General features: G+C 55.8%; 8 protein-coding genes across 8 annotated transcripts; 4 read left to right on the forward strand and 4 right to left on the reverse strand.

Annotated features, from left to right (window-relative positions):
• Positions 1–694: 694 nt before the first annotated feature.
• V2A60_001424 (ABC transporter A family member) lies at positions 695–5559 on the forward strand (the record flags this gene model as incomplete). The annotated part of the gene is made up of 3 exons (XM_083252785.1): positions 695–3583; positions 3660–4061; positions 4135–5559. 3 exons carry the CDS (start codon positions 695–697, stop codon positions 5557–5559), a joined length of 4716 nt encoding a protein of 1571 aa, XP_083108911.1.
• Positions 5560–6098: 539 nt separating this feature from the next.
• V2A60_001425 (uncharacterized protein) lies at positions 6099–7442 on the reverse strand (the record flags this gene model as incomplete). The annotated part of the gene is made up of 2 exons (XM_083252786.1): positions 6099–6470; positions 6543–7442. 2 exons carry the CDS (start codon positions 7440–7442, stop codon positions 6099–6101), a joined length of 1272 nt encoding a protein of 423 aa, XP_083108912.1.
• Positions 7443–10608: 3166 nt separating this feature from the next.
• V2A60_001426 (mitochondrial branched-chain alpha-ketoacid dehydrogenase kinase-domain-containing protein) lies at positions 10609–12568 on the forward strand (the record flags this gene model as incomplete). The annotated part of the gene is made up of 4 exons (XM_083252787.1): positions 10609–10801; positions 10966–11114; positions 11269–12266; positions 12430–12568. The coding sequence occupies 4 exons, from the start codon at positions 10609–10611 to the stop codon at positions 12566–12568; spliced, it is 1479 nt and encodes a 492-aa protein (XP_083108913.1).
• Positions 12569–13386: 818 nt separating this feature from the next.
• V2A60_001427 (uncharacterized protein) lies at positions 13387–14722 on the forward strand (the record flags this gene model as incomplete). The annotated part of the gene is made up of 4 exons (XM_083252788.1): positions 13387–13421; positions 13494–13725; positions 13814–14503; positions 14594–14722. The coding sequence occupies 4 exons, from the start codon at positions 13387–13389 to the stop codon at positions 14720–14722; spliced, it is 1086 nt and encodes a 361-aa protein (XP_083108914.1).
• A 201-nt stretch (positions 14723–14923) lies between these two features.
• Positions 14924–18613, reverse strand: V2A60_001428 (uncharacterized protein; the record flags this gene model as incomplete). The annotated part of the gene is made up of 1 exon (XM_083252789.1): positions 14924–18613. The coding sequence occupies one exon, from the start codon at positions 18611–18613 to the stop codon at positions 14924–14926; it is 3690 nt and encodes a 1229-aa protein (XP_083108915.1).
• A 694-nt stretch (positions 18614–19307) lies between these two features.
• V2A60_001429 (dTDP-glucose 4,6-dehydratase) lies at positions 19308–20705 on the reverse strand (the record flags this gene model as incomplete). The annotated part of the gene is made up of 3 exons (XM_083252790.1): positions 19308–19894; positions 19952–20487; positions 20560–20705. The coding sequence occupies 3 exons, from the start codon at positions 20703–20705 to the stop codon at positions 19308–19310; spliced, it is 1269 nt and encodes a 422-aa protein (XP_083108916.1).
• A 685-nt stretch (positions 20706–21390) lies between these two features.
• On the reverse strand, positions 21391–22641 carry V2A60_001430 (rRNA-binding ribosome biosynthesis protein RPF1; the record flags this gene model as incomplete). Its single annotated transcript, XM_083252791.1, has 1 exon — positions 21391–22641. One exon carries the CDS (start codon positions 22639–22641, stop codon positions 21391–21393), a length of 1251 nt encoding a protein of 416 aa, XP_083108917.1.
• A 313-nt stretch (positions 22642–22954) lies between these two features.
• V2A60_001431 (nucleolar complex-associated protein-domain-containing protein) lies at positions 22955–25036 on the forward strand (the record flags this gene model as incomplete). Its single annotated transcript, XM_083252792.1, has 1 exon — positions 22955–25036. The coding sequence occupies one exon, from the start codon at positions 22955–22957 to the stop codon at positions 25034–25036; it is 2082 nt and encodes a 693-aa protein (XP_083108918.1).
• Positions 25037–27121: the final 2085 nt, after the last annotated feature.

The following is a 27121-nucleotide window of genomic DNA, read 5'->3' on the forward strand; positions in this document are numbered from 1 at the left end:
GCTAAGCAACGCTCTCCCCACGGGAACGCGTAACCTTTGAGGGGCATACCTCCGCGCTTGTGCTATTATAGGACATGCTCGCAATAGAAAAGGCCGCCAATCAGGACGCCCCTAGAGTCACTGAACACGGACCGCCAGCCGTCGCCTGCCTCGTTGAATACGAACCGATCTTCTCCCCGAGCTTCCAGGGACCCCAATACCCCAGCGCCACAGCCTTATAACGAGCTCCGCCAGAGCGCCCTTGTTCTCCCCCATCGGGCGTCTTCCCGCCAAGACTCTGGTGGACTGCACTTGTGCACCTCCGAGGACCTTTACCGATTAGGATAGGGTCAGATCCATCATGATGGAATTCGTGCGGCTTGTAAGGCTTGGTGCGGCAAGGATGAGTGCTGGTACGCGCGTCGTCTTACCCACTCTGCAGGGGGTGGCCAGGCTAGGAAATTATAGTATGCAAAGTATCGCCGGGCTGTGCTGTCAAAGGGCCAAGAGAGAAGAAGGAAAAACAGGTGAATTAAACGAGCAAGTTTTCTGATTGGTTCGGTTTCAATTATAGACCAGCCTTGCCATTTCGTTGTTGTTTTCGAAACTTTGTGTATAAGTAGAATATGCTCAAAGTTGTCCCATCGTGTCAGTCGATGGCTTCACTTAGACGGTTCCCTGGGTAATCTCAAGTCCTCCTGCCTTTCTGCCCATCATGCCGTTCCTTCGCCAGCTGGGGGCTCTCATCTGGAAAAACTTCCTCTTCACGATTCTCCGCCACCCGATTGGCTTCCTCTTCAAGTTCTACGCCATTCCCCTCGTCGTCTTCGCCGTCCTCGTCCGCCTCCCGGTATGGGTCAACGAGGAGCACACGTTCCGGACGGAGCAGCCCGCCGCGCTTCCGTCCCTCAGCGACGCCGTGCACGGCAAGCTGGCCATTGTGCAGCCACCGAATGCCGGAGCCGACATCCGGGCCGTTGTTGCCAGGTTCACCGAGCCGCTCGGCAGCAACAGGCTGCTCCGCGTCGACCGCGACGCCGACCTGGTGGACTTGTGCAGCACAGACAAGCACGGCTGCCACGCGGCGGTCGTCTTCCTCGACTCTCCGGACACAAAGGCCGCCAACGGGACCTGGAACTACACCATCCGAGCGGACGTGGACATGACGGGCAAGCACGACGGCGGCCTGGAGACGGTGTACATGCCGCTGCAACTCGCCATCAACAACGCCATCACCAACAGGTCGGCAACGGTGGAGGCTTTTGCGTTTGGCTCGACTCAAACGTTCAACGCGGACGAGATCAAGAGGAGCGCGCTCCGGGTCATCACCGAGATCTACGCCTTTGTCGTCTTCGCGTGCCACCTCATCACCGTCTACAACCTCGCCAGCTGGGTCACCAGCGACCGCGACTCGGGCGTGTCAGCCCTGATTGACAGCATGGGAGGACGCTGGGCATCGCTGGCGCGGACGCTGAGCTGGGTCGTGGTCCTCGACGTCGTCTGCCTGCCGCTGTTCATCGTGTTCGGTGTCCTCTACTGGCAGCTGCTCTTCCCGACCTCCAGCGCCGGCGCGCTGATTGGGTGGCAGATTCTGTTCGGCATGGCGCTGAACAGTTCGACGGTGTTTGCGGCTGCCTTCTTCACCAGAGCGCGCGTGTCGGCCATCATTGTGTCCATCTTCTTCCTCGCCCTGGCCATTGCGTTTCAGTTTCACACCACCCGGATACAGCCGCAGCCCGAGCCCGACACGGTTCTGGGTCTCTCTACAGTTTTCCCGAGCTGCACTTATATGCTCTATCTCTTCGACATGGCCAGATGGGAAACAAAGGGCAAGCCTGCCCATATCTCTAGCCTCCCACCCGCCCGGGATAGCTTCAGCGAGCCGCCTGACCTGTATCACATCACCCAGTCCACCCTGCTTGCTGTCCTGGCCATTCAAACCATAGTCTATCTGGTTTTGGCCATGCTGGTAGAGTGGTTCATGCATGGCATCCACTTCAAAGACAGACACTTCTCAGGCGCGTCTGACAAGCCGAGCCAGGCCGCCGTCTCAGCCACCCATCTCCAGAAGACGTTCCAGCCTGGATTCTGGACTAGAGTGTTCTGCTGCGGTAGGAAAAAGGGCAATCGCGCTGTCGACGACGTCAGTATAGAAGCCCACCGCGGCCAGATCATGTGTCTAGTCGGCCAGAACGGTTCCGGCAAGACGACGACTTTGCAAATGATTGGTGGCTTTCTGGGCATGAATGCCGGCCAGGTCTCGTTCGACGCCTCACCCTCCCAGATTGGCATCTGCCCACAGCACAATGTCTTTTGGGAGGAGCTTACGGTGCGCGAGCACATTGTCTTATGGTCTTGGATCAAGTCTGGTGGCGAGACGGCTGAGCAGATAGATGCCCTCATCGCCGACTGCGATCTCGCGCACAAGAGCGACTGCATGGCCAAGAACCTGAGCGGCGGCCAGAAGCGCAAACTTCAGCTCGCATGCATGTTTGTCGGCAACTCCTCCATCTGCCTCATTGACGAGTGTACCTCGGGCCTGGATCCGCTCTCACGCCAGGCCATCTGGGACCTTCTGTTGCGCAACCGCACCAACCGCAGCATGATCTTCACCACGCACTTTCTCGACGAGGTCGACGTGCTCGCCGACCACATCGTGGTCCTGCAAAACGGCAACGTCAAGTCCGAAGGCTCCCCCGCCGAGCTCAGCACCACTCACGGCGGCGGCTACAAGGTCCTTGTCGAGCGCACGCCGCAGAGCCTGGCCGTGGTCGTCCCGCAGCAGGCCGCCGTATGGCAGGATCGCCTCGTCTACACCGTCCAGGACTCTGCCACCGCCACGCAGCTGTCCAAGACCTTTTCTGCCGCCGGCGTCCGCGACGTCGCCATTGCCGGGCCGCAGTTCGAGGACGTCTTCCTCAACCTCGCGGGCCAAGATGGCGGCGACGCTGCGGCGCTCCTCAAGCAGCCCCTGGCGCTCACAGACGCGGCGCAGCAGATGACGCCGGGTCGTGAGACGAGCTTCGGCACGCAGGTTGGCATCCTGTTCGGCAAGCGCTTCAAGGTGCTCCCCCGCGTGTGGTGGGCGTACTTCTTCCTTGTCGCCATCGTCGTGGCTGCAAACTGCGGCCTCTTGACCGCGACCGTGAAGTTCGCGACCCAGGATTGCACCGAGTACCAGCCTCGACTGCGGCCCAGCTACACGACGACCCTGCATTACGACGAGGGCTGCTTGAGCGGCGACCGGTATTATGCCTGCGACAAGCTAACCGTCGGCCCGGCGAGCGCCAACACCACCATCTACCAGGCACTGCAGCACGGATACCGTGATTTCCAGGGCGTAGATGTCAAGGCGGCCTCGGGCTTTGTCAACGCGCTCAGCGACCGGGCGGCCTGGCTGGACTACATGCTGAAGCAGACGGGCAACAATCAAAAGGGTATTTACTTTGGCAGCGACAAAAAGGACGACGTAACGGTCATTGCGTACCAGTACCTGTCGTACATTGCGGACCCTACCGGCGCGAAGCTCTTGAACATCTGGAGCCAAGCTACCGGCGACATCGAGATTGACACTACATACGGCTCTTTGCCAAGGATCCAGAAGGTACGCCCTCAGGCAGATCTAGGCTTCACGTAATGCTCGAAGCAAGATGAAAAAGAAGAAACTAACGAGAAAGTAGGACTCTCAATCCGGAGCATGGATCTATGCCCTCTTCATCGCCCTCCTACAGGCGGCGTACCCTGCCTTCTTCGTCGTGTACCCGGCGATTGAGCGGCGTAGCAACACGCGCTCGCTGCAGTACGCCAACGGCGTGCGCAGGACGCCTCAGATGGTGGCCTACATGCTCTTTGACGTCCTCTGGATCGCCGCCATGTCTGTGGTCAGCACCATTGCGGTCGTGCCAATCAGCGGCTGGACCGGTTCGCCGTTCATCATGATTATCATCTTTACCTTGTATGCCATTTGCGGCAATTTCATCGCGCAGATTGCTGGCCACGTCTCCAATGGCCCTCTCAAGTCATTCTTGGCGGCGCTGACTGCCAACCTCATCTGCTTCGCCATCGGCTTCGGCTCTGTCTTTGTGAGTGCAACCTCCTCAAGGCGTCTTGGACCTGCTCTGAGATCTTACTAACCACTTATACACATTATTGCAGGGAACTTTGACCAAGCCAGATCGAGTCATTGATGGCATCACATGGGGCCTTGGATTTTTCCTCCCCATGGCAAACCTTGTCCGGGCTCTCCTTGTCGGTCTCAATGCCGGCGGACTGGGTTGCACCAACGGTACCGCCAAAATGATGGGCGCGATGGATGCCTACGGCGGCCCGATCCTCTACCTCGTCCTCCAGGTCCTCTGGCTCGGCGTCCTCTCTGTCTGGGTCGACGGCGGGCTGCCGTTCATTCCGTTCCTGTACGTCTTCAAGCGCAACACCACAGCCCCTGCCCGTTCGACGTCCGCCACAGAGCTGCAGGACCTCGCGGTGGCCGGCCAGGACGACGTCCGCGCCGAGGCCACGCGCGCGCTCGCCACCGACACGGACCTGCTACGCGTCCTCAACGTGACCAAGAAGTTTGGCGCCAACGTGGCCGTCGACGACGTGACGTTTGGCCTTTCCCCCGGGGAGGTGCTTGCGCTGCTCGGCCCCAACGGCGCCGGCAAGTCGACGCTCGTCAACATGATCCAGTCCGAGCTGGCCAGCACGCGGGGCACGATCCGGCTCTGCGGGACCGACTCGCGCAGCCTGGCGGCGCGCAAGCACCTGGGCGTGTGCCCGCAGCACGACTGCCTGGACCTGCTGAGCACGCGGCAGCACCTGGCGCTGTACGCGCGCATCAAGGGCGTGCGCGACGTCCGGGCCAACGTCGCGTACCTGATGGAGCGGCTCGGCCTCGCGCCGCACGCGGGCACCATGGCGGCGCGGCTGTCGGGCGGCAACAAGCGCAAGCTGAGCCTCGCCATCGCGCTCATGGGCGTGCCGCCCGTGCTGGTGCTCGACGAGCCTACCACGGCCATGGACGCCATGGCCAAGCGCGCCTTCTGGCGCCTCGTCGAGAGCATCGCGCGCGACCACTCCATCCTGCTGACGACGCACAGCATGGAGGAGGCCGACCGCCTCGCCGGCCGCACCGCCATCATGGCCGGCCGCATGCTGGCGGTCGGCTCGACGGCCCAGCTGCGGCGGCGGTACGGCGGCGGCAACAGCGTCAGCCTCACGCTCCGCTCCGCTCCGGCCTCGACCCGCGAGGAGATGGAGACGGTGCTGGCGTGGGTGCGGCAGCGCGCGCCGGGAAGCGTGACGCTGGAGCGCGACATGCTCCGCGGCCAGATCCGCTTCATGCTGGCGCCGCCGCCGCAGGAGGAGGCGGAGGCGGAGCAAGCCGAGGGCCCGCCACCGGCGATCGCCCTGTGGAACATGCTCGACGAGAACAAGGACGAGCTGGGCATTGCGTTTTACTCGATTGGTGGCGCGACGCTGGCGAATGCGTTTATGAACGTCGTCCGGGCGAACCATGTGCGCGAGGAGAATAGCGAGGCCAAGAAGAGATCCATTGGCCAGAAGATTCGTGATCTTTTCTGAGCAGAATCGAGGTGACAAGAACGGGAGTAGAGAACACGAGATTGAACATGTCCATGATTTTGTCTAGTTGCTTTTGCATATATATAGATATATACCACATGAAAGTTTTTTGAAATTTAGTCGTTCAGTTAAAAGTTACAGCGCTCGCTCATGGTGTAACATGCTTGCTTCAGTGTACAATATCGAAGGGAAAAAAAAAAAGAAAGGAAAAGACCTAATAAAGTTTTCAAGGCAAAAAATGCGACATTCTCGTCGCAGTAGCATCATCATCATCATTTTGAAGCAGTCTCATGAAGAAATCCCAACACATCGGGTTGGCTTTTTGCCGACATGTCTCATGAAAATATAGTCAACGTGTCAAAAGAAAGAAAGACGAGGAAACTTTTCCGTCAGTGAACCAGGCAAGTTATTGAAACCAAAAAAAAAAAGAAAACAAGAAGGTCGTCGTCGGGAAGAAAACAGCAGACTAGTGCGTCGTTTCGTTGCTAATCATGGTATCATATGTGGAGAGAGAGAGAGAGAAAGGACGGAATGTGAGTTCATCTCATGTCGTTGCGTGGTGGTGTCGTGTACATCTGATAAGAGGAAGCGGAGGGTCGTTTCCCTCCGGGACTGGGTGTGGTTGGCGCCGAGGTGACCAGGGTTCGGGATGAGGCGAAGCTGGCACCACGGCTGGCGCGGTTTCTCTTGAGCTGGCGGAAATCTTCCTTGAAGACGTTGATGCAGCGCTGGAGCTCCTCGTCAGGGTTGGGCGGGAGCTGGATCTCGACGGCCTTGAGGCAGATGCGCAGATGCTGGAGCTCGTCGTCGTTTTCGTCGAGCTCCCGCTCGAGGTAGGCTACGCGGTTCTGCAAAAAAACGATGCGTTCTGCCGCTCTTTCGGTGCGCTCGACGAGGAGGTTGTTGATATGCTGCGCGGTATCGTTAGCAGGGGGGGACTGAAAAACCAGGCCTCTTTCAGCAGGGGGCTTGTGCAAGCATACCTCCATCTCTTCTTGCCTCGCTTTGAGGTTTTCGGCCACCTGCGACAGCTCTTCGTTGAGCTTGTTGGCCTCGGCAATGAGCTGCTTAGCCTGCGCTTCCGCGATCCCCGTCCGTTCGCGAGACGCCCGCGCTTCTTCCGCGAGGCGCTCCTGTTCGCGCTCACGCTCGCGCTCGCGCAGGGACGTCAGCGATAGGTCGGAGAACTGCGATCGAATCATGGAAAGAGGGGAGCCGAGCACAGATTCTGTTTCGCTTCTCGCCTGTGGCGACTTGGGCGTCCGAGGACCTAATGGGCTGCCAGCTTGACCCTGCGATTGCGGCGGCGGTGGCGACTGCTGTTGCTGCTGCTGCGGGAGCTGTCGCCGTCGAGGGTTTGGAGACGACGGTGGGCTGACAGCCTTTTCCATCTGCTCTAGTTGGCCGACCAGCGCCAGCTCGTCAACGTCGTCGCCGCATGTGAGGCGCTGCGCAAGGAGGGTTAGACGGCGGGCGAGCTCGTTGCGACTGCGGGAAGGGTCGCGCGGTATCGCGGTGGCGGCCTGGCTTTGGGACAGCGTGGAAGAGAGTTGGCGATGCAGAGGACTCCATCCACCGGGTACGGATGAGTAGTTGAGGCTGGAGACGACGCTGGGACTGGACTGCCCATAGGCGGGATGCGACGGCGGCGAGGACGGCGCATGCAGGTCGCGATAGCCATCGTAGGAACTGCGAAAGCTGTTGGTACTCGGCGCGGGCCCAGTGCTGATGCTGCTCCCAGCAGTGCTGCGGCGATCCAGCGCTACAGGACTATGGAAGCTGGCGCCATGTGAGTGGTGATTATGGTGATGAAGGGCTTCTACCGCGTGCATATCGTTGTCGTAGTCCTCCGCTTGCTGCCGCTCCTCGTTCAGCCATTCCATAGCCAAAGGGAGAAGACGCTGGCCACTTGCTGTTTTTTTTTCTAGTTCCTCTACGCGTTCTATTCGAGTTTCGAGTCCACTTCTCCTGGCGCTTCCCTGCGACCCCTGGGCTGGGGGCTGCGCGCGTCGAAGCCGCCCGGCCAGTGCCCAACCTCGTTGTTTTTTTTTCTCTGTTTGAGAGACACACACCGCCAGTGTGAGATGCGGGTGGAGGGTGAGCTGGCAGGATTATTATAGCAGCGCAGTAGCCCACTACGGAGCTATGCTATGCTACTTTCTTCCACGGCGGCCAGCAGCGCCTGCAAGGAGGACGAAAAAAAGTGGTCTTTGCATCGACCCGTGGAGCAGAGCGCAGCGCTAACAATGCCGGCCGGGGGAGGGGAAAAGCAGCGTCGTGGCTCTTGTCGAGACTGTTGAGGCTGTCGAGTTCGTGGGGAAGAGGGGAGGGATCAAGCGGGTGCGCTGGCGGGCGAACGTGTGACTAGAGCGGTTTGGGTGGTGTACTCTGTAGTGGTGGGCAGGTAATATCAGTACGTCGATGCGTGGCAGAGACAGAGAAGCTATTTTCGATGAAGCTTGTCTCGATGACAGGGATGATGGGGGCAAACTGGAGGGCAAACTGGACGAGTCCGAGCAGCGCCGAGATGACCGAGATTCTGACGGACGACCGAGATGGAAGCGGATACAGAAAAGCACGACAAACAGCACGTGAATGATTGGCCGGGGTTGGACAGGTGGGCCCGGGAGTTTGCAGCGTGGCTTGGCTGCGGCGGCGAGCCGGCAGGGATCTGAGTTACTTATGTCTGCTGGGCATCAGAAGCACGAAGAAGATGCCCCAAAAAAAGAGGGAAAAAAGAAGACAAAATAAATGGAAAAACGTCAATCGAAGAAGCCATAAACAGGTTACAGAAACAAAAAAGAAATGCTACAAGAAAATGCAAGACATCCCGGCGCGTGTTCAGATGTACTTATACATCTGCCTCCATGTAAGTAAATAGGTACCTAGCCTATGTACCCGCCTAGGCGAGACAGACAGGCCCATTGTGTTCTCTAAGTACTTACTGGTAGCGAGCACGTAACCCGTTTGCAGGGGGCGGCTCTGCGGGTTAGCGGAGGTCTGCTCTGTTCTTCGGTTCCTAGTTTTATTTTTATTATGAGTGTGATTGCCTGCTGAAGATGACCTGCTTGTGATTAGTTAGTACCTAGTGAGCGAGGGCCCGGCGGTGGCCCAGACCGCCCAAGCACCGCCCCGGATACCTCTATGGCCGGGTCGAGCGCCGGGACTTTCCAGCTTTTGCCGAAGATGGGAGATGAGGCTAGATAGTGAGTGACTTGTGAACAAGGTAGGGGAAATTGGCTATTAGCAAATGAATTGGTCAAGTGTTGCTGGTGCTGCTGGTGCTGCAGCAGCAGCTGCTGCTGTTGTCGTGAATTTTCGTGGACAAGGCCTGCAGGCATACTTTTGCATCACATTCACAGAGGTTTCCCCTCCTCTTTGTGTCTGTGTGCTGACTGTGTTGTCGGTAGCGCCCTGGCTTTGATAGGCGCAGCGCCGGCCGTAATCATACATGATCTGATGCGGCTCTAAAAAAGGCCTATTTGAGTAACTGCCAAGTACAGGTTACACAGGAACGACTTGCTCGCGCTACTCTCATATGCTTATTATATCGGGATTAGGTATGCTTGCATGGCATACAAAACATCCCAGCGTGCACGCCGTCCCGTACCATGTCCCTGTCAACACATACACACAAGACAAGATTGTTTCGATATAGTCTCAGCAAAATCTCGCCTCTCTCCACGTTCCCCTACCCCTTCCCCTTTCCCCCCAGCCCGTATGGCAATGCCTCGCATCCTCCCCTCGCGAGCTGAGACATGGCGCCATCTCCCCCGTCGATTGACCTGTTGGAATACCGGACATTCAACTGTCAAGATAGGCCTTCTCCATTCGCGCCCATGCGGGCCTTGGCAAATGGTAGTCAGATTCTCACGCAGGTTACTACCGTCTTACTCAGAGGACTGGAGCAGTGCGCAGACGACGCCATGTCAGTGGACGAGGGCGACGCCCCTAGTGCCTCAAGGTAGGCGGCGAGTACTGCACTAACACGGCATCCGGCCCCACGGAGCGTGTGTCCGATTGCCTCCCCTGGAAAGGCTAGTAGGATCGCAAGGACGCAGGCCGGGTAATAGCAAGGCGGCGTGCCATGAGGAAAGAAAAAACATGCACAATCATGAGACGGCGTGAGTGGCTCTCCTCTCGTCTCGCTTGCATGGGGGGGAGGGGGGAGGGCGAGCCCAAGGCTTGAGGTCCCCTCTTCTCACGTAAAAGTGTACTAACACGCGACAGTCGGGTTCGTTGAATAAAGGAAAGGGGAAGCCCGTGTCATTTCTTTCTCGTCTCTTTTTTTTTCTCGGTGATCATCTTCATGTGCCAATTTCCCCAGGTTTTTCTCTTGGGCCCAAATCTTTAAAAAAGCGAACCGAGACCTGCCTAGGTACCCGTTACGTCGACGTCATAGCAGCGTGTCTTTGACTGCAACCTCGGCTGTCGAGTCCCCCTCCATCCGGCGGTGGTGCAGACGACAGCGGGCGACGAGCAGACGACAGCGACAGCACCCAGGGAGTCTATAGCCTACCTACCTACCTACCTAATAAGGTACCTTGCCGGAAACAGCGACCACTTCCGCAGCGCCGCTACAGCCGCTACAACCGGCGACGACGACCACAGCAGCCACAGCAGCCACAGCAGCCACTATAGCTACTATAACCACTATAATCACTGCGGCCACTATACACAGCCTACTCAGTACACCACCACCTGCGACAACGTACCTTACCTCTCCTACAGCCCTGGCCTATCAGTAGTAGGTATAGGTACCTGTTTCGGCGCGCCACGCCCGCCCATTCTCTTTCCCCGAGGCTTTGGATTCCGAACCAGCTTTGCCAGACCACCTAGTCTATATTGATACTGGTCGGTACTTGAGCTTGTGCTGCATTTTTGCAGGATTTTTTTGGTACCCTTTTTACACCGGATTTTTTTTTAAATCTCTTTTAGCGGGTGTTGCGCTGTGACGCCCGCTAACCATCCCGCCCAACTGTGACTTCCCCTCTCCCGCAAATCTGGGGCCGGTTCGCCGCGCCGCCAGGTCCTCCCTCGACCGCAAGCATGCGTCTCCTCCGTCGTCTTCTCTCCGACACCTACTATCGAGCAAAAAGCTACCTGCCAACCTCGCAATCGCCCGAAATGTCGTGGAAGGCCTCCGAGAAGCTGATGGACACCATCCGTCACTATGCCCAGTTTCCTGCTACCGGCGTCAGCTTGCGCCAGATGGTCCAGTTTGGCGACAAGCCCTCCACAGGTTAGTCACATCCTTTCTGTCTGCTTGCTGGGTGCCGCAACCACCCGCATCACCACTGCCACCTTGTGCCCGCGTGCCTCGACAAGAGCTGCCCGCATCGCACCCAAAATATGCTGCCCACCACCAGCCGCCCAAAAGATGCACATCTAACTCGATCCCTCCAGGAACCCTCTTTCGAGCTTCACAATTTCTTTCCGAAGAGCTTCCCATCCGCTTAGCCCACAGGGTTCGTGAATTGGAGGACCTGCCCGATGGCGTAAACGACATGCCCTCGGTTATCAAGGTCAAGGACTGGTACGCCCAGTCCTTTGAAGTGAGTCAAGCATAGCAATCCCCCAAGCTCCATTGCCTAAACAGTTCTTTCTTCTTTATTTTTATTTTTTCTTCTCGTCTTTTCTTCCCTCGACTCTTGTCTTGATCCTTTTGCTCCCGAACCATTTTCGCTGACCTAGGCTACCCCAACCCAGGAAATCACACAGCTGCCCCGCCCCGACCTCGACAAGGAAACACGAGATCGCTTGATGAAGCCTTCGCGCCACGCCCTCATGGGTGGTTACCAGCAGCTCTCCGAGGCTACCCCCAATCCTTCCATCGACGAGGATCCCACCGGCTGGGGCCACACAAACGGCAACGGAAATGGCAACGGCAATGGCAAGGCCAAGTCCCTCTCTCGACGCTACTACGCCACCGTCGACGACACCGGCGCCTGGCCCGCCGAGCTGCATCTTTACAACCAGCGCTTTGCCCAGACCCTGCACAAGATCAAGCGCCGTCACGACGGTGTCGTCACCACAATGGCCCAGGGTATCCTCGAGTACAAGCGCAAGCGTCAACGCCTCCAGATTGACAGCACCATCCAGTCCTTCCTTGACCGCTTCTACATGTCCCGCATCGGTATCCGCATGCTCCTCGGCCAGCACATTGCTCTGACGGACCAGAGCCACCACCGCGATCCCACCTACGTCGGTGTCATCTGCACCAAGACCAACGTCCAGGACCTCGCACAGGAGGCCATTGAAAACGCCCGCTTCGTCTGCGAGGACCACTATGGTCTCTTTGAAGCCCCAAAGGTCCAGCTCGTCTGCAACCCCAACCTCGACTTCATGTACGTCCCCGGCCACCTGTCGCACATGCTCTTCGAGACGCTCAAAAACTCCCTGCGCGCCGTCGTCGAGACCCACGGCATGGACAAGCAGGAGTTTCCCGTCACCAAGGTCATTGTCGCAGAGGGCAAGGAGGACATCACCATCAAGATCAGCGACGAGGGTGGCGGCATTCCCCGCAGCGCCATCCCGCTCGTTTGGACCTACATGTACACCACCGTCGACCGCACACCCAATCTGGACCCAGACTTTGACAAGAGCGATTTCAAGGCACCCATGGCAGGCTTTGGCTACGGTCTACCCATCTCCAGACTGTATGCGCGCTACTTTGGAGGCGACCTGAAGCTCATTAGCATGGAGGGGTAAGTCGACGCCAACAACAACAACATGATTCTTGGCCATTTTGCACTCGTAGCTAACTTGATTTTTCTTTAGATACGGCACAGATGTTTACCTCCACCTCAACCGCTTATCATCATCGTCCGAGCCGCTGCAATAGCAACTAAACACCGCCGGGGCCTCTAGCCCATCATTGGTTCTGCGCAAGCGCCTCAAGGACAAGCAAAGACGCGAGGTGACGGAACGAAAACAAGTGGGCGACGCCGAGGCGGTCGTGAATGCGCCACCAAGCAACTACAGCCGCAGTGACGACCGGGAGCTGTAGGATGGAAGCCGGTTTGGCAACTAGGAGCTGCAGAACGCAGCTTGGGGATGAAACAGACGCCACGTACAGACGCCACGTGGCAGAACAATCTCACAGGGCATCAAACATATTTATTGGCCCGATTTCTTTGGCATTTATTTTTCTATCTGTTGAGCGGGCACATTGATTTTTTGGGGGGAGGGAGGGTAACGGCTTTGCAAGTGTTATATATGCGCCGCCCTCGGGGAAGGGAAATCCAAAGGTTTCGCAAATTGACTACACAGCATTGGGGGTTCATCATTTTTTCTTGTTGGTTTTTGCTATTGGGGGGGTCATTGGAACTTCAAGGCACACGGCAGTATCCGTCTTTACTGCTCTGTCGTCATATTTTGTTTTCTTTTTCTTGGCTTACAAGCAAAACTGTAATTTAGTCGGCGTATATCAAGCAACGCGGCTCTCGAACTAGAGCGCGCGCTGTGAAATGGAGTATCAATTTTGATTCAACAGTTTGAACAATAGGCATCTAGAGAATGTGAATGTGCAAACGGAGAGTCCGACACTCGCTGCCAGGTGCAGCTTCTCAAACACCGTCACCTACATGATCGCCACCTCGTTCCTGCTCCTCCTCCGAGACTCTTATTCTTCTCATTCTTCATATCCTCTTCGCTGTTCTTCCTCTTCTTATTTTTCTCTTTGGTGTCATCCCGTCTTTGATCTAATCCTTCCCTCGGATCTCTTCCTTGTCTCCAATCTCAGTACTCTGTTTCTTCTTTCTATCCTTCATTCCAACTAGTTCAAACTCTTCCAAAGTTTTAACATCTCCAAAACTTCCAACCATCATGAACACACCATCCGCTGCCGGTGGCCCTGCACGGTGAGGTCCAATCCCAATCCCGCTCATCCTTGCCTCCTGGGCCGGCCTGGGCTTCCGCTGATGAGGCCCTAGATTTCGCTGCAAAGTGGGCGGTGAGTGGAAAGACCTCTCACAGTTCTCAAACGCCCAGCAGAAGAACCTGCGATACCTCACCCAGGCCGGCCGACCCGTCGACGCCGCCCACTCCGGCATGACCTGCAAGCAGCACTCGGCAGGCCCGCGCTCGGAGATGCAGTGCGATGTTTGCATGCTGATCAAGCCCCTCAACGAATTTAGCAAGAATTCTCGCCGCAACGGCGAGTCCGTAAGTCGACCACCAGGCCATGCATATTCTTATATTTTTGTTTTCTTTCTGCTTTTCTTTTTTTTTTTACTGACAAATGCTGCCGTAGCAATGCCGACGTTGCGTGGCCTGGACCGAGATCCAGGAGCCCAGTCTCACGCCGGGACCTCTCGAGACCGGGCACATCTCGCCCGAGGAGGAGCAGCAACAGATGCTAAGACAGAGATTCACTCTCAGCGAAGACTTTTTTTCCGACGACGACCTCGCTCCGCAGGCGCCCATCACGGCATTCGCTTCGCTCGGGCTGGACGAGTCGTACGCCAAGGCTGTCGGGGCCGCTTCGATTAGTGAGCTCCTTTCCCGTGACTGGAAGGCGAGGCACGACAGCCGCGACAACAGCGGTATCGGCAATGGCAACAAAGACGACGACAAGGACAGCTCCGCTGCCGCGTCTACGCGCTCCATGCTGCCACCGCATCTGCGCGCCAAGTACAAGGCCGCCAGCGAGGCAGCCTCCACGTCGGCCCAGTCGACTGTTGGCGACATGTCACTCCCTACCACGCTGCTCGACAGCGACTCGGACGCAGCGTCCATTGCGAACCGGCCATTCAACGCCTGGGGACCAAACGGCGAGATGGAGCGCCGCCATGCCGGTTCCGCCTCATCCGCGCCGGCGTCGTCGAGCGCCGCGGTCAGCGACGACCCCAACGTTGTCGGGGACTGGTCCCACTCGAGCGGCAAGCTGGCAGCGTCTGCGCTGCCCAGGCGCGGTCGTGGTGGCTGGCCCAAAATCGCAGAGGTATGTTTTTCACACGTGCCGACTTTGATCTTATTCAGTCCCCATTGGCCGGTGAACTAATCAACAATTGCGCGTTGCTGCTATCCATAGACTCGACTCTCTGTCGCCGAGCTCAGGCGAGCGCACGGGGACGTGCACCAGACGTACTTCCGGCGGGAGATTGACGTGCAGCGGGCTGTGCGCCCGCTGGGTTACGGTGATTCAGACGACTCGGACTGATTTGGGGGGTTTGAGTAACTGTTGGCTTTGCACTCGTCGCCGTAGCTTCTTTGCCATTGATAGGTAGCGAATGACTACCAAATATATACACAAAGATTAAAACAAAGTTTCATCTCTCGGAATGTAGTCTACAATTGGGAGACCCCAGGCGATTAAAAAAATTGCGTGCAACATTGCTCGTTCCAACCCTCGTATGCCACCTCATATACGGCCGCCCGGGATAATCTCTCGCTCCAGCAGCTCCGTTTCGTTGTCGTCCCCCGTGCGCCGTCTCTCCATGATCCAGCGCGCCTCGCCATTGTCCTCTTCCTCCATAATGTAGGAGATGCTCTCCGTCGAGCTCTGCTGGCGGCGGTGGCCCTTGACGTGCCTGGAGAGCGACACGGCCCGAGCAGGCACGCTGGCGGCCTCGGGCGACCAGGTCCACTCGTTCGAATTGCGGCCCGGCGCAGCTGACACCGGTGCTGACGCGCTCTGACCACTCTGGGCTCCGGAGCCAGAATACGTGGAAGGTGCCGAGTTACCGCGGACGGGGCTGTCTTGCTGTTGTTGTTGTTGTTGCTGCTGCTGCTGCTGCTGCTGCTGTTGCTGGTGGTGTTGTTGATATTGTTTCTGTGGTTGGTATGGCTTTTGTAGTTGATATTGCTTTTGTGGTTGGTGTTGCTGATATTGTTGATATTGTTGATATTGCTGGTATTGTTGGTGCTGCAGTGCCGCCAATGCACTGGCTTGGGCCTGCGGACCAAGAGCAGCGTTGGCCATTGCAAGTGTTGGGCTGGCGGGCAGGCTCCCCACTTCAGAGTCACGACCCTCGCTCGAGAGGAACGAGTTCTGACGAACGTGCATGGATCCCGGCATGGGAGCTCCCGAGGCCGAGTTGGCCGCCCACGGGGAGCTCGGCAGCTCACCCTTGTCGGACTTCGGCGACCCCTCCCGGCTGGATGCCAGGCTCGCCTGCGAGCCTCCCCAAGCCTTGTTGCGCAGACGCAGCAGGGCAGACAGGGACATCTCGTCGCCCTCCTCGGCCATCATGGCCAGCTGCGCGAGCCCTGGGCTCTGCATCGTCGGCGTGCCGCCCATCGCCGGGGGTAGCCCCATGCTCATAATCGAGTTTCGGTTCGAGTATTCGGAGCGTTCCGTGATGGGCGTCAGGTTCGGCTCGCGAGAGATGAGGCGGCCGCTGGCAGACCGGGCCAGGTCACCGCCGCGTGGGCCGAAGAAGCCGCCACTTGCAAACTGGTACTCCATCTGGCTAGATCCGCTGGAGCTGTAGGATCCGTGGTGCTGTGTCGAAGGGGCTGCATAAAAGCCAAACTCCTGGCCATACCAGCCGTCTGAGTCATTTGCTAGCGCGCTGGCGTTTGCCTCGGCGATGATCGCCTCATCGTCGAGCTCAAAATCATCCATATTCTCGTAGCCAAAGTCGTCGTCCACGTCTTCGGGAGGCACAGACTCCACGTCGTCTTGAATCCTCACAGTTGACTCTTGCGTCTCGGTATCCTCCATATCTTCTGTGTTGTATTCGTCCTCTTCTTCATCCTCTTGTACAGGCGATGCACTACGCTGGAATTTACCAGAAGCAGCAGCTTCGTGCGCAGCAGCCGCGAGCGCAGCCTGGTAAGCTGCCATCTTGCGTTGTGAGGGCGAGGATGATGATCCCATCATTGAAGATACCCTACCCAGTGGCGAAATCATGGAGCTACCTCCCTGCGCTCCGTCGGTCACGCCTACACTGAATGAGGTATGTGCGGTTGACTGTGTTATTCCCGACTGAGTAGAGAAGCGTGAGGTCATATCCGATTCTCTCTTCTTCGACTGACTGGTGGTTTTCTGGAGCGTTTGGGCTCGAGCAAACGCTCCAGGGACCGGGCGGCCAAACTGGTCTGTATCATCATTGTCAAATATGGATTCATCGAATGGCTCATCATTTGGGTCAATTCCAGCGGCGAGGTCTTCCGCAAACTCATCCTCGTAACCAATGATGCCGTCATCAAAATACATTTCGTCTTCTGGCACCGATCCGAGCATGGTGGCTTTCGTGACGGCAGCATTTTGTTCTTCTTCTTTGGATGACTGCTCATCAATGCCGATTGCAGAAAGCTGTTGCAGAAAAGCCGGGTCCATATCGCTGAGGTTGCTTTGCGCCGACAAGGGAAAGGTGGCTGTTGTTGGCGTGTCTTTTGTGAATGCCGACCCGATGGGTCGACCCTGTGCATCCCGTGGAGTGTTGGGCATTTGACCCGGTAAGAAAGGACTGGCGAGTGCCGATTCCGGGTTGGACCTTTGGAAAACGAACCCAGAAAAGTTCTGTTGATCATTGTCAGGATCATCCTCGGCATCAAATTGGTCCTCTTGTATGTATGGTGTCTCGTTCAGATAATCGTCTTCTTCATCAAAATCAGCATTTACGCCTGGTATTCTTTCCTCGAGGCCATCGTCATCCATCATGGCATCGTAGTCAAACGCGTCTTCATCAAATTCGTCGAATCTCGAGTCTCTTCGCTCGTTTGACTCTGGTTCACCCTTTTCTAATTGTCGTTGTCGATGTCGCTCCTCCATTATCTTCTCCTGCTTAGCGGCGCCTATCATATCAAAGCTAAACCTAGAACTTGTGCTTTTCATATGTTTCGGCAATGATGCAATGGTGTCCTTGCTCGACATTTCTGAGAGGGATATGTTTCGGGACCGTGTTGTCCGCGTTGATGGATTAACTCGCCGGAAGGAACGTGATTGACCGTTGGCATTGTCCTCGGCTATGCTAGATAAATTCTCGAACTGGATAGAACCGGACATGGAAGAACCACTAGAACTGCGCATCCTGTCCTTGAAGGAGCCGTTTCGCATCGCCGTTATGGGAGCAGGCGACGGGCTCTGACTCTTTGGGCGGTCAACTGGTGCAATGTCCTTGCTGATTGGCTCCGGCACGACCTCTTGTTCCGGCGCGGGTGCCGGCATGGGCACCGCGGCAATGGGTGGCCCTGACCCCTGTCCCGGCCCCGGTCCCGGCCCACCTTGATATTCAGAAGCCGGCGGTCTCGCTGCCGCTTGCAGAGAGTCATTTCGTGGGATACTTCGTCGTCTAGGCGCACTGAAATCGTGGACACGAGTACCCTTGATTCGCGGGTCGTACATAGGCTCGGAGTCCTGTTTGGGTGCAGCGGGCATCGGTAGAGCGTCGGGGGCGTTTTGGTTCATCTTTCGTCGCATCAAAAGCGTTGACATTGGGTTTTTGAGAAACGGCAAGCCTTTCTTCGCTTTGTGAGGCTCCATGGGAGTGATCGTGACGGGAGAGGAAGAGGAGAACTCGCCCAGACCCAAGCCCGGTGGGCGGCGACCGGTTGGCTGAAAAGGCCCTGCGCCTTCGGAAGGCGAGATGGAAGAGTGCGACGACACTTTGGCGAAGTTCTGCGGTGGTATACTCGGTTTCGGTGCAACAGGCGGCGGCGCACCAGCAACGGCGGGGGTTGTCTTGGCGCGCAGGTGCTGGTCGTTGACTTGCGGCGCGGTATTATTCTCAGGTTTGACGAGCGCCTTTTGCGCTCGCAGACCGCGTCTGTAATTTTCCAGGGCGACGCCGCCGATGAAGCCGGAGTCATCGCTGAAGGGCGAGCGAGCGGGCTGCAGCACGCTCTGCTCGCCAGGCGGCCACGCATGGGCATCGGACGAGAAGTCTGGCAGCGGCGGGGACTGGTCCGAGGTCACTCGCTTGATGGGCGGCAGGCTCGGTGCGACAAGTGATGTGGTCGAGGTTGGCGGCTGCGTGTCGGGCGACGAGACGGCATCGGGGGTGAATGGTGAGTTTGCGTTGCTCAACGGGGACGGCTGCTGGTCACCGGCGGGCGATGTCGGGTTCGGCGGGCCGCGCCGGTGGAAGCGTAAATGCGACAGCATTCTGGAGGTCTATGGCTTGCTGTTTGTTATCCTTCGATGGACCTGGCAAGCCCAGTGCGCAAATTGGCTTGCTGAGAGTGGCGACATGCGCGAGGTTACCAAGCGTGGGCAAAAGGCGAAGCAATCATGTCTGCGACGAGGAACCTGGTGACGTGGACTATCGCGTGGTCGTCAATCGCATGGCAGAGCAAGCGGTAGCCTTCGTAGCAACTGCTGTGGATTTCCACAGACAAGACCGAGGGATAGGATCGTTGCCAAGGGGGGTAATTGCGTAAATAAAGGCTTACGAGTTGGTGCTGCGAAGGATTGCCAGCCTTGTTGTTGCGTGAGTCGACCTTGAGCAATGATAACTGGGCCAAGCATGAAATAATAAGCGACAGGGGTACTCGACAATTGAGTCGCCTTACAGTAATACCAAAAGCAAGTAATTAGCAGCAGCCGAAAATAAAGTGACCGCCCACGAAATCATTTTCTTTTCTTCCTCTTCATAAAATGCGCAACGTATTTTATTTGGTCTTATTCTTTTATTTTATTTTGTGGCCATCAGTGCCTGCGGAGTGCGCCAGCTTGGGGAGGAGATCTAATAGTATGCTTCCTTTGCGGCGCTGTCTAGAAATAGCGGAATGGAAACAGAAAATCCACATCCATGAATCTACTGGTCCAACGCCAAATCGAAATTATTTGTAGAGGTTCCTCAATCATTCCGCGGCCCCTTCTCCCCGGAATCTCTGGCTGGCGATGCCTCGCCCGGCCGCATAGGGTCATCATGCATCCTGTGATCAAAATCCGGCACGATAAAGCCCTTTTCAACCATGGGAAATGGAGTCAAGACATGACTGATGTCTCCCCACCACGTCTCGCCGAATCGTTGGTACCAGTCGACGGTGATGCGTAGGCCCTCATCCAGTCTCGTCCGCTGATCCCAGCCCAGTCTGCGCAGTTTTGATCCGTCAACTGCATACCGGCAATCATTAAAAGGCCGGTCATGCGTGTACTTGACCCATTTTCGGAAAGCAGGCTGCTTCATAGTGGCGCCGAGGTCGGTACTGCAGTTATCAACCATGCCCATGACGGAGAGCAACTTGACGCACAGGTTGAGATTAGAAACCTCATCACAAGAGCCAACGTTGTATATTTGGCCAATCTGGCCTTTGTGCAAGATGGTGTCGAACGCATCCGCAGCGTCACCAGCGTAGAGATAACGCCGAACAGGGCTGCCGTCCCCATGAAGGACGACTGGCTGCCTTCTGTTCAGTAAACAAGCAAATTTCGATATAATTTCTATCGGCTCTCAGTCAGTCTGTAATCTCTCCAATAAGTCGATCTCCATCGACTTACTTTCTGGGTATTGATGTGGCCCGTATACATTATTACTCCGCACAATGATGCAGGGCAGCTTGAAGCTTGCTTGGTACGACTGCACCATCATCTCAGCGGCGGCTTTGCTCGCAGAGTATGGATTTGTCGGAGCCAGTATACTAGCTTCAGGTAAATCGTCCTCGCCGCCCTTTACCTCTCCGTACACCTCGTCCGTCGAGACGTGTATGAAGCGGCGAATGCCCACCTTTTTGGCACTCTCCAGTAGCACGTGTGTCCCAAACACATTGGTTTCCGTGAAGCTATACGAGTTGCCAAAGCTCAGGTCAACGTGCGATTGCGCTGCAAAGTGCATTACTGTGTCAATGTTGTATTTTTCCAAACAGTTCAGCACGTCATCAGGATGAGTTAGATCGCCCACAAAGGTTGTGAAGTTTGGGCGGTCTGCAAGTATGGCTGTATTGTTGGTGGAAGAGCAGTAGTCCAACTTGTCAAAACAGATAATATTATAGGCATCCGGATATGTTATGGAAAGGTGCCGGACAACCCACGAGGCGCTGTGTTTGACCAGGTCAGTACTCGACCAGGAGGGAAAAATCTGCAATTGAAAGGTTATGTGATGAACTCACATGAAGCCGGCACCACCTGTTACCATAATATTTCGCACGTCTGATCTTGGCTCGAATTTTGTCGTGCCTATGAGTACAGGCGCAGCTTTCCATATTGGGCTGGGGTCGCCGATGTCGCCGATGTCGCCCTTCTGTTGGTGTCGCATTGCGAACAATGGCGAGTCGCCCTCACGAATGTCTGCAAGTATTGCAATGTTTGGTGCGGGCTCCAACGCGAAGTGAGCTACGAAGGCTGAATAGACTCTCGTCAAGCGCTTGAGGGAGGCGAGTGAGCGCAAAAAGACGTTGCCTCTCTCACAGGCGCATCAAGGTGATCCGCTAGCCACGTTTTTGAGTCGTTGCCCCTGCACGCAAGAGATAATGTCTAGTCTTTTCCCGTTGAATGTCAGTTTTGTTCGGGAGACCGAGATCAGAGCTCAATCATGTAAATTGAGCTTCGTGCCAACTCAGCAAATTAATTAGTAGAGCAGAAAGGGCCTATCAGAGTAATCATGTCCAAGGTGGCTTGTAAACCTGGCACAGCCTGGTCGCAGATTTCTTGAAAAAGTTACCAGGTTGAGACTAGCGCAAACGCAGCTTCAAGTACCTGCAGTCGTTGCCCGAAGTCGCAATTTTGGCCATGGTCTTAAGAATATAGCTGGAATCGGTCAGATCAATGTATTTATTCGATTCTTCTTTATACATTCTTTACACCTTATTTGCCTTGACGGACTGATTGGTTGTGGTCTCTAGGCAAGCTTCTAACCACTTGTAGCATGGGAGCCAAGATCTCGCTGGGGAATACAAATACATTCTTCTATCGATGCCATGTATAATTGCTTCGCTACTAAATCACAGATTGAAACGCTTTCTGTCCTTTTCCATCTTGGCTTTCCACTCCCATTGTGTCGCATCGTCACCTTCGCTGCCCGCGCGCCCGATGCCCTTGTCAACGCGCCTCAGCTTCAACGTAAACCGTGGGCCTAGCTCCTGCAGGCCCGCACGGATTTCCTCCACACCCTTCATCTTTTCACCATCCGCGGTTATGACGCTCTTTTCCGTCGCACGCTTGTCACGGAAGACGTAGCGGTGGCGGCGCACAAAAATGTAGTCGCGCTGGTTGTGCAGCGTGATAACCTGGCGGCCCTGGAACTCGGGCGCGGGTGGGAACAGCGTTTGAAAGATCTTTGCCGTCAGTAGACCGAGCGGAGTCTTAAAGTTGTTGAGGAGAAGTTCGGGGTAGTGGTTGGTCGGGTTACCGTGACCAGGCAGCTTCTTCCCCTCGATCCAGTTCGAGATGGAGAAGTGGAATGTCGGGCCAGACGGCAAGTGCACAATCGACATGCCGGTAGGTTTCTTGAGATCTTCCTTCAGCAATACAACAGCGGTGTAGTCTCTGCCTATGCAGAACTTGCAAATCTCCCGCAGAGAATACTTGTGGCCGTAACGATGTGATGAACGAGGAATGTAGTTGCTATTGGGGAAAAGTGTGGTGAGCAGGTGCGCCTCCTCATGCAATGTCGAATTCAATGAAGTTGTAATGAGGATTTTGGGAGTCGGCGGTGGGATATCGGTAAAGAGCGTAGGAAACTTGAGAGCCAGCGACGACGGCGTCAAGTCCAGGTTGGTACTGGTCGTCGAAGGAGCGACACTGCTGTCTCTGCGAGCACGCTTTGCGCGAGCCTTTTCTAGAGCAGCTTCTCGCGCTTCATCATCTTCGTCGTCAGTATCCAGCATACTATCGTTTTCATCGTCGTCGTCGTCGTCGTCGTCTTGTTGGTCAAGTGGAGCGTTCAAGGCGGCCTCCTCTTCGGCTTTGGCTTCCTCCATGCGTTTGCGCTTGAGTTTCTCCACGTCTACCACGGCACCCAGACTGTCGTCGTCGACATCGTCCCAAACACGCTTCTGGTCCAATGTCTTGGTGACATTCTTGGCGAGCCGGGCGGCCTTGAGTTCGGGGTTGCGGTCCTCTGCTTTTTTGCGCTGGAGTCGTTCTTCACGACGATCCTTGTCCTTGCTCTTCTTATGCTGCACGAAGAGCTCCTGCCGCTTGAGCTTGTTGGCCGCCTTCAGGGCCTGCGTCGGCGCCTTGCGAAATCCCATTATTAAACCGGTAAGTTGCAATTGGTGGCCTGCAACGACAGAGAATTATATATAGCAAGACAATGGACAATGGATTAGCGGCCGACCGCCAAGCATAAATTTTTGGTACTGGAGGGGCACAATTTATCCGGCAGAAAATCGCAAAATTTTGGCGGTGAGGTTGCAGGCCGGCTCTTAATTGGCCACAAACCGCACTAACAGGCCCACCATGCTGGACAAGTCGCTGCCATTCTCGAGCAAGTGGGCAAAACTCTTTGGTAGCAGTTCTACCTGTGCAATTTCAGCTGCCTGGCAAGCTTATACTTGCTACAAAATGCCGGCGATGGGCTCTAAAAAGAGAAAGCTGGCGCAGGTGGCTGCCGAGGTCACTGATGGCACGCCAGCAACTGGAAAGGATGCCCAAAAAGCCTTTTTCAAGAACGCCTCAAACTGGAATCTGGAGCAGGACTACGAATCGAGGCCGCGCAAGGGCAAGAAGAAGGAGCCCAAAGAGAGCAACAAGCTGCCAATCAAGACAGCCGACGGCCGGCTCGAGATTCTAGACAGTCTAGATGCCGAAGGTGACGACGTTTCGGTCGAGAGCGACACCGAATGGCTAGAGGGCCGCGAGGACGATGTCGAATGGGAGCCAGAAGAGGACGAGGAAGAAAAGGCACCCGCAATCCCCGAGTCGCAACAGATTATCGAGGCGCAGGAGGAAATGGCCAAGCTTGCAATGGCCCTCAACGAAAACCCAGAGGAAAATAGTGCTTCGCTAAAGGCACTGGCCAAGTTTGGCGAGTCCGAAATCACAGCCATTCAGATGCTTGCTCTCATGACGCAAATGGCCGTCTACAAAGATATCATTCCCGGATATCGTATAAGACCCTTGACAGAAGAGGAACAAAAAGAAAAGATTTCGAAAGACGTACGTCAATTGCGGCAGTTTGAGCAGTCGCTTGTCTCGGGCTACCAGCATTACGTCAAGGAGCTGAACCGCATCGCCCGCCTCGGTATCAAAGCCAGGCCTGGCACGCAGAGCATCTCCAATGTCGCCTACACCTGCGCTTGCACTCTCATTACTGCTGTACCGCACTTCAACTTCCGCTCCGAGCTACTCAAGATCCTCGTCTGGAAGCTGAGCCGCCGCCGCATCGACGATGACGCCAGCAAGTGCCTGCAGGCGCTCGAGACGCTTTTCCGCCAGGACGACGAAGGTCGCCCGACCATGGAGGCCGTCTCACTCCTCACCAAGATGATGAGGTCACGCGAGTACCAGGTGGACCAGGCCGTGCTCAACCTGTTTCTTGGCCTGCGCTTGCTCTCCGAGTTTCGCGGCACCGCTTCCAAAGACCGCGTCGACAAAGAAGGCGAGGATGGTGGCGCGGGAGAGGATGGCGGTCAGCCGCCGCACAAGATGAAGAAGAACAAGCGCGAGTTTCGCACTAAGCGCGAGCGCAAGATGCTCAAGGAGCAAAAGTCCATCGCCAAGGAGATGACGCAGGCCGACGCCCTCGTCAGCCACGAGGAGCGCGAGCGCATGCAGTCTGAGACGCTCAAGATGGTGTTTGCCTGCTACTTCCGCATTCTCAAGCTGCGCGAGCCACACCTCATGGGCGCAGTTCTCGAAGGCCTCGCCAAGTACGCGCGCCTCATCAATCAGGACTTCTTCGGCGATCTGCTCGAGGCTCTCAAAGACCTGATTCGCCACAGCATCCAAGACGCCAACGCCGAGGGCACCGACGAGAATGGCGAGGAGGTCGTCGAGAATGGTGACAACAATGACGACGAGGACGACGGTGTTGAACCCTCGCGCAACCTCACCCGCGAGGCGCTCCTCTGCACAGTCACCGCGCACACGCTCCTCGCCGGGCAGGACGCCCACAACTCACGCAATGCCCTCCACCTTGATCTCTCCTACTTCACCACTCACCTCTACCGCTCCCTTCTTGATCTCTCCACCAACCCAGACCTTGAGCTCACCAAGCCACCCAGCTCCACGCATGCCGCTGGCCGCTACTTGCGCATCAATGTGCAGACCACAACTGTCCTTCTCCTCCGTTCACTCACTGCCATTCTCCTCCCTCCCTGGAATATTCGTTCCGTGCCCCCTTTGAGGCTCGCTGCCTTCACAAAACAGCTCATGACCTCGTCACTTCAGCTGCCTGAAAAGTCATGTCAGGGTACGCTGGCGCTACTCGGCGATGTTGCGCATACACATGGCAGAAAGATTCGAAGCTTGTGGAATACAGAGGAACGCAAGGGAGACGGGCGATACAATCCCGTTAGTGATAGTGTGGAAGGAAGCAACCCTTTTGCTACGACAGTCTGGGAGGGTGAGCTCCTTCGCAAACACTATTCGCCAAAAGTCAGAGAAGGGCATCAGCTGTTGGTAAAAGGCATGAACTCAAAATAGATGTATATAAGCTATCTCACGAAATACAAACGTAAACAATCAATATTTTGTTCTTCTTCGTCATCAGCGTAGCTCAGTTGAGTCCCTCAAAACCGTGAGTCAGCGTAGCCTGTCTGTAGAGTTGGGGGGTGAAGGGCACTGCTTCAGCTCGTAGCATCTGTTGCGGTGTTTCCGCACTACTACCTCGACCAGACTTCGGTTCCTTTTTCTCAGATAACGGGCAAAAGTCCTGGTGGATAGTAATCTCCAAGCTGACTGAAAATTTCTTCGCGAAGGGGGAATTCTCGGTTTCTTTAGATGCGAAACGAGATGCAGCAAGACCTTTCTGGGGTTTAATAGATGGTGTGCAATTGCATTTAGTAGGCTCTGGTGTTTCTGGTTGTTTCATAAGCTGCTCCATCGCTCCTGGTGTCAATCGAGGCTTATCTTCCGGCTGCAGTATGATGTGTTTGATTTCATTCGATGCAAAGTGGGACGTCTCAAGACCCTTTTGTGACTTGACTGTTGCTGTGCCATTATATTCAGTCGAAAATGCTGGTTGAATTGAGCTCTTCTGCTGCTCTATCGTCTCCAATGCCGACCGACTTTTCTCCTCTTCCTGTGGTGTCGGCGGTAGATGTGCAGTCATCCTTGGCAGCTCGACATGGTTCGCAAATTCTGCATACGATTCAATTTTTGCAGAAAGGTTACTGATATCCCCATCTTCCGATAAGAACGTTGGACCATTTCTGATGGAGTCTTCGCCAACTGACCGAATACCGCTTATTCGGTCGTTTTCTTGGCCTTTTTGGACTACTGCCACCTTTGACTCCGTCATGGTCTGTGAAACGGTAGCGCCATTGTTCTCTTTAATGGACACTTTCTTCCAATCAATGAGTGATTGGTGGGAGATTGGCGCAGCTGGTATGTTGGCGGCCGTTGGCTTTGCCACAGCCGATGGTGATTGGAGATTCCATTGCTGCAGCTTGTCAACTAATGGGCCCACCTGTGCCTCCTCTTTCTCGCGTTGGGACATCAGTGCCCAGAATTCATCAAGAACCGAAGTTGTTGCAGTTGCTGCAGGTCTACCATTCACAACCATAGGCTCAGCTTCGACGAGATAAGGAGGAGATGGTAGCGATTCAGGCACAACAACAGGTCCAGGCTGAACTGTAGTCAGAAACGTCAGTGCTATTGCTCTTTAATTAAGGCTGAAACTCGGTAGATCACCTGCTGGGGCGATGTCCGGGACGTCTTTTCGATTCAGGAAGTCGAGTCCTCGCCCACCAGTAATCGACGAAACGTCCTTCTGTGCCTGCCACGCAGCCATGGAAATTGTGTTCTTTCGGCGCGCAGAACACTGTTGTTGCGACTGTCTATAGCCCGTTTCCGAAAAGCAATCGGGTCCTGGGAATGTATAAGGGAATGCGTATTGCTACCAAAGGGCCAAAGTACGTACGGACGATGGAATGTATCAGTTGCGGTTGGACGGAACCCCGCAACGGCGCCCCTCGAACTCGTGAGTGCGCATGATGTTCAGTATCTCGGCTGGTTCTAGTTGCCTTTGTCTTGGAAAAGCTTCTGGCAAGAGCAATAGCATCCGCCAGCTTCTTCTTGTCGTTGAAATAGGGATTCGACATCGCCATGGTTACAGAGATGCAGGGCGTGTAGCAAAGCTCCCTTGAGGGGGTAACGGGAATGTTACTGATTAGGAAGAGAAGACTCTTGGCTAGAAAGCTTGAAGGTTAAAAGATTCAGATGATCTGCTTAGTAGCAGGCGGGGTTTGTTTTCTCTGTCGGCTGGCAGCTGGCAGCTGGCAGCGGCTGGCGGCGGCAGGATCCTTCACTGCAGCTTCCGTTTGCAGGTGATCACAGCAACGAACGTAAAAGAAGGCACATAAATCCGAGCTCAACAATTCAATTGATATGAAAATACCTAAAGACTGCCTGGGAAGGACCTGATTTATGCCTCCTCTTAGCTGTGAATGCGCTCGTATCGGTTTGACTAAAGGTGCGAGCGAAATGTCCGTAAGTAGTGCGCAGCTTCACGACCTACTGCCCGTCATTGTCCCTTATTGCGCTGCTACTGCCCTGCTCTTCTTAGGA

Source organism: Cordyceps javanica, chromosome 1 (genome assembly GCF_051103115.1).
Source record: "Cordyceps javanica chromosome 1, complete sequence".
NCBI lineage: Eukaryota > Fungi > Ascomycota > Sordariomycetes > Hypocreales > Cordycipitaceae > Cordyceps > Cordyceps javanica.